Source organism: Empidonax traillii, unplaced genomic scaffold (genome assembly GCF_003031625.1).
Source record: "Empidonax traillii isolate 1590-97213 ecotype Southwest subspecies unplaced genomic scaffold, ASM303162v1 scaffold1111:size180776, whole genome shotgun sequence".
NCBI classification, from domain to species: domain Eukaryota; kingdom Metazoa; phylum Chordata; class Aves; order Passeriformes; family Tyrannidae; genus Empidonax; species Empidonax traillii.
This window is the reverse complement of record NW_020956304.1, coordinates 127,939-138,015: the sequence shown is the minus strand read 5'-3', so window position 1 is coordinate 138,015 and position 10,077 is coordinate 127,939. Positions and strand designations below refer to the sequence as shown.

Genomic DNA, 10,077 nt, shown 5'->3' with positions numbered 1-10,077 from the left:
TAAATCCCCCCAGAGGCTCGGGGCTGAGCTGGGACCTGGTACCCATTCTGTGTCTCTCTGAGACACCCAGTTTGCAGACTTCAGGTTCATTAAGGGGTTTCTTTTTTCCTTCTCTAAGTACCAAAAATAAAAAGGTTGCCCTTCAAAACAAGTTCTCATTAAAGTTTTCCCCTTTCTTTAAGCATCACAAATGAAAATAGAAAATACTGCCCTTCAGAAAGGTAACTGCTTTGGTGTCTGACAGGGAGAAGGGGCTGAAAAGAAAAGAACAACCCAGTTACACAGAAATTGCTGCCTGTTCTCTGTGTCTTGTTTGTCAAATCTGTGGTTATATGTGCCTATCTGAAGTTCCATCAGTAACACTCAGGACAAAGCAGGAATGTAACAGAAAAATAAATCAGTGCCTAATAGCTTTCAGAGAAACCAAGGGGAACACAATTATGTGGCATCTACATGCTAATCTACCAGACTCGAATCTCAAAGGAGTTCAAGTGCCCTACTCAAAATTCCTGCAGTGATAAGGGGTCTGCTGTGTTTGGCTGGGGTTGGGAGAAAAGATTTTTATGATAATTATCTTTGTGTGGAACAATTTTGCATTTTCTCTCCCGTTAATTCCGAAGCGAACTGGGGCTGCGAGGCAGCAGGAAGATAGCCCTGCTGAAAGTAAAAAGTATTAAGGAGTCAAATATTTAATGTTGGCCTGGTGTAATTTGACAGCAATTATGCGGCAAAAGCACTAGACGTTACCAGGAAGACACAGATAAATGTTCCATAATGACAGAGATGGAAAACAAGGGGCACTTTTTGCCTGCTCGCATAAAAGCCTGGGAGAAACTGAAATGCAGAACAGCGGTGAGTTTTCATCCTGATTTCTCCCTGACATCAAAAAAAAAAAAATTTATTCATCTCTGTGTGTCGGCCTCGAGAAAATGATTAACTTTTCAGGGGGGAAGGGGGAGGAGGGAACAGTAAAAAAAAAAAAAAAGAATCCCAAATTTGACACGAGTGAGGCAGCAGCTACACATTTCACCCCCAGCCCTTCAGAAAACGAGCTTCCAGCAGCACAAATCCTCAAACTATCCCGTTTTCCAGAAATATTTGAAACTAATTGTGCGTGTCCTATGCACACTCATAAAGGATTTCACTGCAAATTCGAACCCGAAATTATAGTCAGAAAGAGAAAATCAATGCACTGTGACATGCCCAGGTGAGAGAACTCGAATTTCAGTCATTAATTGTACAGAACAGTATTTCCAACTAATAGTTTAAACACAACTGGTAAATGAGAATATATTTATAGAAATTAGTCGACTGTGTAAGAGCAGGTGAGGTGTTGATATCCCAGCAATAATAATTCCAGGGATGACTCTTCCACCCTCTGCCTGGATCCCCCTTTTCCAGGTACTCTAAAGCCTGGGAAAGGTTGGGCCCATTTTTATTACACCTAAAGAAACATGGTGACTCTGGGGATGGAAAAGGCACCTCCAATCACATTCAAAACCACAACATTCCTCACAGGGAAGGGGAAAATTAGTCTGCAGCACGTCCTGAGTTTAATAAAAACTCACTATCGTGGACTCAGACAGTCCCTCTCACCAGGGAGAGAGCGAAAATGAGCATAAAATCCCAACAGCGACAGAAGGGGGAGGTACTGGATCAGGTTTTGTCCCAGCTCAGCACTCCCTGAGGTTCTCAGCATTCCTGGGGGTGCTGCAGAGAGGTGCGAAAGGTCCTCTGGAGGCCTTACCTTCCATGCTGGGTGCCATGTTCCCAAGGGAATAACCACCTTCCTTCAAACACACCAAGAGCTCTTCTCCTGGCTCAATTTCCTTAATAACTTTATAAAAGATCTGGGAATCAGAAACAAAAATTGAGAGACACGTTAAATATGCAAAGAACTTGCGTTTTACATTTTAACCAATAACTCAAATCATTCCAGCTCATAGGGGAGGCTGTCACTTGATTTGGGATGGTTGCTGCTGAGAGCTCGTTTTTCTGCCTTTATTTGACTCTATGGGTGTCAGCACTTCCCAGGGCTCGGACAATAGGGAAATATTTTGGGTAACAGCCTCTCTCCTTCAAATCACACAAAATCTTCCCATTGTTTTCCCCCCTCCTCTAAGCTCAGTGTGTTTGTTACAGAGAAGGGAAGGTTAAACTGATGGAACCGACATGTTTAAGTCTCTGCTCCCTGAGCTGAAATTGGCCTGATGATTAGGGCTGAATTATCACTTCTTCTCAGAAAGCTTTACACAGGTTTCCTGAACCAAAATGAATTCTGGCACTCCAAAGATGCTTAGGAAATATTCCAGTGAGAAAGAAAACTCCTTCACCCAAGGTGCAATGACCTGTAACATTGCACTAATATAGTGTATGTTTTTAGACATGCCACACGCTGAACTTTAGTGTTCTACCCCCAAACCCCACAGAAACCAGGGCAGTAGGTCCAGTGACAGGCTGCCAACACGATGATTTTTCCTTCCCAGAGTCCTCTCCCCTCCCTCCTCGGCACGGCCCTGGCACAAGGGTGGCCCCGAGCCCGGTGGGAGCAAGAGGTGCCCGGGCTGCTCCCGAATTTTCCTCCCTGTCCCGGAGATGGATGCGATTCCAGGGAGCTGCAGGGACACGGAGCATCCATCGCTCCCATAGGAGCTCAGAGCTTGCCCTCCGCACCGAGTTCGGGACAATCCCGACAGATCCGCCCGCCCTACACCGAGCACCAGCGCGGCCCGCGATCCGCCAGTCCCTGCAGGGTCACACACACCCGTGTGCTCCCGCAGCTCCACCAGTCCCTGCAGGGTCACACAGCCGTGTGCTCCCGCAGCTCCACCAGTCCCTGCAGGGTCACACACCCGTGTGCTCCCGCAGCTCCGCCAGTCCCTGCAGGGTCACACACCCGTGTGCTCCCGCAGCTCCACCAGTCCCTGCAGGGTCACACAGCCGTGTGCTCCCGCAGCTCCACCTTCTCCATCCCGCGGGCACCGCTCCGGGATAACGCGCCCGCTCCGCCGCCCCTCCCGCTGCCCCCATCCCGCTCCGGAGGGGATGGCGAGGGCTCTCCCGCCGGAGCACCGGCATTCCCACCTCTCCCCGGGACACGGCGAGGAAAACCTGCCGGCGGGGCGCGCTCCCGGCAGCTGCCGGTACCGGGACCGAGATGGGGAGCGGGAGAGGGACCGGGAGGGGATCGGGATCGGGAGCGATGCCCCCGCCCGCCCCAGCAGGTGGCAGACGCCGCCCGTTCCCGGCCCCGCTCCGGTCCCGCTCCCAGTCCCGCTCCCGGTCCCTCGGTGCCGGCCCCGGGCACTGCGAGCGGCTCGGGCCGGGCCGGGCCGGGAGGGGATGGCCGGGGATGGCCGGGGATGGACCGGGATGGACGGGGCGGGGGCCGCCTGACCTGTCGCTCCTGTCCCTTCGGCCGCTCCGCTCCTCCGGTGGCGGCGGACGGGCCCGGTCGCAGGGAGGGCAGGGAAGGGGAAAGGAAGGGGAGGGGAGGGCAGGGCAGACGGGCCGTGTCTCCGCAGCAGCTCCAAGCGCTGCCCGGGGCGGACGGAGACACAGCCGCCCCCATGACCCGGGTGTCGCGGCCCCCGCGTGCTGCGGGGCGGCCCTTACTGGGAGCTCCGGTACAGCCCCGGTACAGCTCCGGTACAGCCCCGGTACAGCCCCGGTACAGCCCCGGGACAGCCCCGGGACAGCCCCGGGACAGCTCCGGTACAGCTCCGGTACAGCCCCGGTACAGCCCCGGGACAGCTCCGGTACAGCTCCGGTACAGCCCCGGTACAGCTCCGGTACAGCTCCGGTACAGCTCCGGTACAGCCCCGGTACAGCTCCGGTACAGCTCAGGGACAGCTCCGGTACAGCTCCGGTACAGCCCCGGGACAGCTCTTACATCCCGGCCCGCACCGGCCCCGGCTGACTCTCCCCATCCCCTCCTCAGCACGTCCTGCACCTCCCCGCAACTCCCCTCGCTAACTCCCCGAAATCCCGGTCCCTGTGAGCCCACACGCAGCACTGCCCGCCAGGGCAGGCCGGGGAAAAACGAGAGTTTCCAAGCAGTGACACGGCCACAAACACAAATGTTTGGGATGAGAAACGAAACCCAACTGCGTGCCATTGATAAGATGTCCCAAAGTGCAGAGAAACCCATCCCTGCGCTTGCCAGAATCCTTGGTGTAATTCCATCACTGTTTCCTGCTGGTTTGCATGCAGTTCTTCCACAGCAGACACCTCTGTCCCCACCCAGCTCGAAGCCCCAAAGAGGGACCTGGTGCCGAAGGCAGCTGAGAGACCCTCGGGTGGGAACCCCCGGGCAGCACCAGGCTGACAGCAAGACACTGCCCCGTGCCCAGGTGAACACAGTTCTGAGAGATCCCACTGCCCTGCTCCACAGGGGTGGGAGAGTTCATTTCTGTGGATTCCACTGCAACCCAAAAGTTGTATAAAATTCACCGTTTTCTGGTTATCTTTTTCATTTGCACTTCAGCTGCTTGTCCAACAAGAAAAGCTTTTCCCAGGACCAAACCACATTGAGCTTAATGGGAAAACTGCCTGGAAAAAAAGCAAAAAGGGCAGCCTAGGAGTGAGCCCAGAGCTCAGGGCTGAGTCAGAAAAACAGGACTCAGGATGACCCAAGCTAAGAGAAAAAAGAAAAAGATAAAATTGCTATTAACAGACATTTCTCTTGCAGCTGGTAACCCAAACTCAAACCAGCACTGAAACACAAACCATGGTCTAAAAGATCCATCTAGTTCAGAGATACACTCACAAATTTTACACTGAAAAATCCTTCAGAATTACCCTGCCAAAGGCTGACACTGCCCCTGTGTCACCCTTTAGCTCCTTTTCCTCTCCTGTTTGTTCTCAGAACAAAGTAGCTCCTTGTATTTAAAAACGTCTGCTGCAGCCTTTCCAGAAATATAGAACAAGCTTCATTAATGATCAGGGAAAAGCTGGATTCTGCTGGAGTCACATTAATTTCATCAAACATTTCATTATAATAATTAACTTCATCTTGCAATCGTGTTACTGATGGTCTGGATTCATTAAAACCACTGCTGTGTTTCCTTTCCTTTTATATTTGCTGTGCACCGAAAAAGCTCAGATTTACTAAACCAGCAAAAGATTTATACTCATAAATCAATTATGGTTGTTTATAGAAAAGTTCCAAACATGATGATTTCTTAGTTCCCACCACAGAACAGGCAACTCTTCTAATTGCCAGTTTAATTTAACACTAAATAGTTAACAGGATAACCAGGGCTTGGTAGTGCTCTCACGGATGAGTGAAAATACTCAATTTCTTGATTTTTATCAAAATTATTCTGGGGGCACAGAAGAGAGAAAAAACCAAAGTAGAAAAAACAAGGAAGGTAAAAATAAGCCAGAGGAATCCTTTTGCAGTCTGGGCTGACACACTGCTGTGTAGCTGCTGCTGTGGCTGTGAGCTCGGGGCAGCAGAAAGCAGGCTCTGCCTGCAGCAGTTCGCAGCTAAAACCGAGCAATTTGGTCCAAACACTGAAATATCGGTGCTGCAGAACCACAACAACCTCACTCCGGGGCTGATCTCGCTCAGAGCCCAGCACCACATCATCGGAGCTGGATGGAAAAGCTTTCGGGAGCAGCCGGAGCGCAGGGACAACACGGGGATGTTCCACCAGCGCCAGGGACGGACACGGAACACGGTGGGGGAGAAAAGCCCGTCCCAGGAACACCTCCCTAATTGGGACCCTCCACAGGAACCATCCTGTTTACCTGCTGGTACAGCTGTGATTTATCTGAGCTCCATCACAGCCACACGTCTGGGGGGAAAAGGGCACCAGAGAGGGGAGAGAAAAGCTGCTCTATTTACCTAAAGATCAGCACCTCCGCACCAGAGGCTGCAGCAGAGGAGCTCAAGAACCCAAAACCAGCCGAAAAACGGTTCTTTACGTCCTCATCTCACAAATAATTCACTCCAGCAGTCGGGGAGGGTTTGTAGCTCCTGCTCTCCCACTGCCAGCGCCGTCCCCGCGGCCGGGAGAGCGGACAGGGACAAGTTTGGCCTTGTGCACGCTCAGCCACAACGGGGCCGCACATTCCGCCTTTGTTCCCGTGTTTTCCTCCTTTGGAGTCGCCTCCCCTTTGTTTCAGCCGAGCCACATTGCTCTGTGTTTCCTCTTCTTCAGGGCAGTGGGTTGCGTGGCCGGGAATCCCGAGCGGAGGCACCGACCACGTGTGTCGGACACGCACAGAACCCCTGCGATGCACGCTCAGCTCACACCAGCTCGGGAAACAGAGGCCCCACGTTCTCCAGCCCCTGGTACTCCTTTCTCCCCCCAGTACCTGCATCCCAAATAAAAGCTGCAACTATCGCCAGCTCAGGCTATTCTATTTAATACACAGATTCTGTTTAATATTACAGACTCCTGAGCTGCTCAGGTATTTGCTTAGTGAAGGCAGCAGTAGCAACAGGAAAAAAAAAATAAAACATTTTCCAGACACATTTAGTACATTATATCGTTTTTCCACCATTTTTTTTCAGTCCTCCTTCAGAATCACAATTATCTCAGTCAATCAAGGATCTTCTATTCTTTTCAAATACCTATTCAGCATGAACAAATATAAAAAACACGGGCTAATATTATTCTACCTGTGAAAATTAGCTTCACAATTGAAAAATAGTTAATGAAATGTCTCAATTAATCTCTTTCTAACTAGAAATACATTTTAAATACATTATAATCTGTAACTGGGGGATCATTCAACAGTCCAGATTCTGCTGTCAATCACTTCACTAGAAATTTTATTTTGAGACTTTAGGAATTCAAATACTCTCGTACTGTGGGGGGTTATATTCAAAAGGCACCTTGGCCACTTGGGAGTTATGAATTCACTGAGTTTGATGAAAGCCCAGAGCAGCTGATAACATCCTTAAAAGTCCTTCACAGATCCAAATCTGCCTCCTGTTTGCTGACAGGTAACAGCAGTAGGACAGTATTTCTCATCTAAGTCAGGTCTGAAACAGTAACATGTATTTGATTTGTACTTGAGTGGGGGTTTGTGAAACTCCCCACTTGGATTCCTCATCTTGAATCCATTTTTGGGGTTTAAGCTTCAGAGAACTTTGCAAACATTAGCAAACCTCATCAAAATCCTATTAATTCCATGTAACACTCCTCACTCACCCCCCTGCCCAGGGGCTGCTCTACCAGCACTGCTGTCACCTGCCTATGAGGGTTCCACTTGCCCTCCTCCTCAGCAGACTCCCAAACCATCTCCCACTCTCACCTTCCTGCTAAAGGCAGACAATGACTGAGTTTCCAGCCTGGATTGTGCTCCCCACCCATCCCTGCCCACAGTTCCCCCGGCCAGGAACGACCAGCGCTGGTTTCCACCCGTCTCACTGTGTTTTGTCACCACCACCTGTGTTTCACACCCCCTGCTTCACCACCAAAGGAGTGGGGGACTGGGAGATCCCAACTCTGGGGGTCCCAGGGACACCTCAGTGGAGCTGCTGAGCAGATGGGTCCCTTGGCTGGCTCCATTCAGTGCTGCCACCCCACCCCACGCTCTGGCCGAGCCACCCAGCCCCTGGGGAGGGCTGGGGTGGGCAGGCAGTGCCTGCAGGGTCGTTACCTGCTCGTTGACGTGGCACACAGCCAGGTTCTGCTCATCGCACGAACAGGACACGCGGATGTACTTCAGCCAGTTCCCAGCCCCGCCCTGGCCAGCATCCACACAGAACTTCTCAGTCCCCAGCTCGTCAGCAATCTGCAGGAGAACAGGAGAAAGGCACAGGTCAGCTGGTACCAAATGGCAGCTCTGCAGAGAGGAAAGGAGGGAAAACTCTTTGCAAGGCAGGACTCTAAGCAGGAAATAGAAAAGAGAACACTGGATCATAACATATGGCTAATAGAGAGATGGCAAGAGTAAAACCAGCTCTCAGCCATAATCTGAAATTCCCTGTTGGCACAACCTCCAAGGACACACATCAGAGTGGTCCATGAGTAACAGGATCAGGACCACAGCTGGAGACAAACACACAGCTCTGTCTCCACACCAGTTCAAGGAACCAAAGCAGGTAACTCCTCCAAACTGTACTGATTTTAATGACAAGGTCCTTAAACTGCTCCATCTTCACCTTATCTGTTTTATCCTTTCATGCAGGACCATTTTTAATTACAAATGTTTCCACAAACTTTCAAAACAGGTCACTTTCCACAGCGCTGGGAAATGGTGTTCTAAAAAAATGCTTTATCAGATGAAACTTTCATTTATCAAAGTACAGCCTGAGACATTCACTGACCACGTCTGTGGGGCTGAATAGGAAGAGACTTCTTCGCTCTTAAGACAGTGGAGTTTAGTACCAGAACCAGAGGAGATGCTCAGCATTCCCAGCTGATGTTTGGGATGATCCAGTTTGCAACTCACATAAAAAAACACCTTTAAAAAATGACCCAGGACACCTCCAAAACAAGGAAAAGGCCTTTGAGCCCAAGCATGGCAAAACCCTGTCCTGCTCCTAAGTGGGCCTCCTTGTTACAGAAACTCCTTTTTTCCTTAGATTTCCCTCCACCCTGACCAGACCCTGTGTCAGTGCAAATTACTTCAGTCATCAAAAGCTCTTAACATGCTTTTACTAGCAATTAATTCTCTCAGAATCTCATGGGATACGATAATACTTTCCCATCTATTTCAAGACAGAGGAAAAAAAAAAAAAAAGAAAAGGTGGGAAAACAAAGGAAAGGAAAAATTAAAACACAGCGATGACAGCAACAAGTCGAGTCTAAGGCTGGGCTGAGAAATCTCGGGGGGTGTTGCCAGTTGAGACTCTCAATCCCAGCCCTGAACTCCCAGGACTGTAGGACCTGCCACAGCATCACCAGGAAAGCTCCCACCTCCCTGCACACATTCCCTGGTCCCTCACCTAATCAGAAAGTGATAAAAACTCGCAGGGATATTGTCTGGAAACCAGAATGAGATGAGTCATCGATGCTCCACTGGTCTGAAGCCACTCAACAGTTTTCCAAGGTTTGGGTAAACAGCAGCCCACAAACCTCCCAGTGCCATCAATTTATATGGCAGCAACTGGTGGTGTTCAGTCACCCTGGGAACACAATGTGGAAAACTCCAGGACTACACAAATAGGCTCTTTTATTTCCCAGCTGTACCTTACAGACACCCTCTTTCACCTTCTACAATTGTTTGATGAGGACACTCAGATTGCAGAATCACAGACGGGTCTGGGTGGGGAATGGACCTCCAGGATCATCTAGTTCCTACCCCCTGCCATGGGCAGATAGCTCAAGGAAAGCTCAGAATTCATCTCAAATTCACTTTGCAGGGCCCTGCTCAGGCTGCAGGGTCAGCTCTGCTTCAGGAGGAGGTTCTGCCGTGGCTCGAAATCACCTGAAACTGTGGTTTTATCTGCGTGGGGGAATAAAACCCAAGCTGGGGGTGTGAAAACTGACAGATCAAAACGAGAAAAAAAGAGGTTGCGCGAAACCCTGAGAACTTGAGCTCCTGTTTTTCACACACACTCACTGCGCTCCACAAATAGAACCCAGCACCACGACACGAGGCCTGGCAGTGGCACTGCAGGGGACCCTGCAAACAGCCACCCCTCTCCAAATGTGATGCCTCTGCTGGTATCAAAAAGGCCCCTTTGAAAACAAAATAAAGGGGGTGATCAGCTGCTCTCAAAGCGCTGCAGGAGCAGCCCCTGAGCAAAGGGTGCTCCGGGGTGAGCTCAGCTCTCCGTGGCCAACACCTCCAATTAAAGATCAAGTTCACACGCTCACACTCCTGGCTGACGCTCTGGGCCAAGGTTATTTCACAGTTTAAAACCCCCTGAGAAATCCAAAAGCCATCACCAATCCCTATCTGCAGCATCTATTTTTTCCTCTGTCAAACGTGTGCACACACAGAATAATATTCTGAAGTCTCTCTTCCTCCCACCTTAAAAAACTCCGGAAAAACCAAGCTGAAACCTTTTACCACATCTTCTTCCAGCTGAGACCAGAAGGAAATCAGAAATTTCCTCTGGCGAAATTCTGCAAACCAGCTGCTTACAAGTCATCGTCAGTAATTAAAAAA

At 50.4% G+C, this 10,077-nt stretch overlaps 1 protein-coding gene across 4 annotated transcripts in view; it reads right to left on the bottom strand.

Moving 5' to 3' along the window:
* The window catches only part of PRDM16 (PR/SET domain 16), a 150,216-nt gene that overhangs the window by 29,586 nt on the left and 110,553 nt on the right, over nucleotides 1-10,077 (bottom strand). For 3 of the 4 annotated variants that reach the window (XM_027905031.1, XM_027905032.1, XM_027905033.1), the window contains exons 3-4: nucleotides 7,618-7,752; nucleotides 1,748-1,850 (exon numbers count right to left, since the gene is read on the bottom strand). In XM_027905031.1, coding sequence (XP_027760832.1) covers nucleotides 1,748-1,850; nucleotides 7,618-7,752 — 238 coding nt within the window. Of the gene's footprint in view, nucleotides 1-1,747; nucleotides 1,851-3,397; nucleotides 3,527-7,617; nucleotides 7,753-10,077 lie in introns of those variants that run through there. The other variant, XM_027905034.1, reaches the window with a different exon arrangement.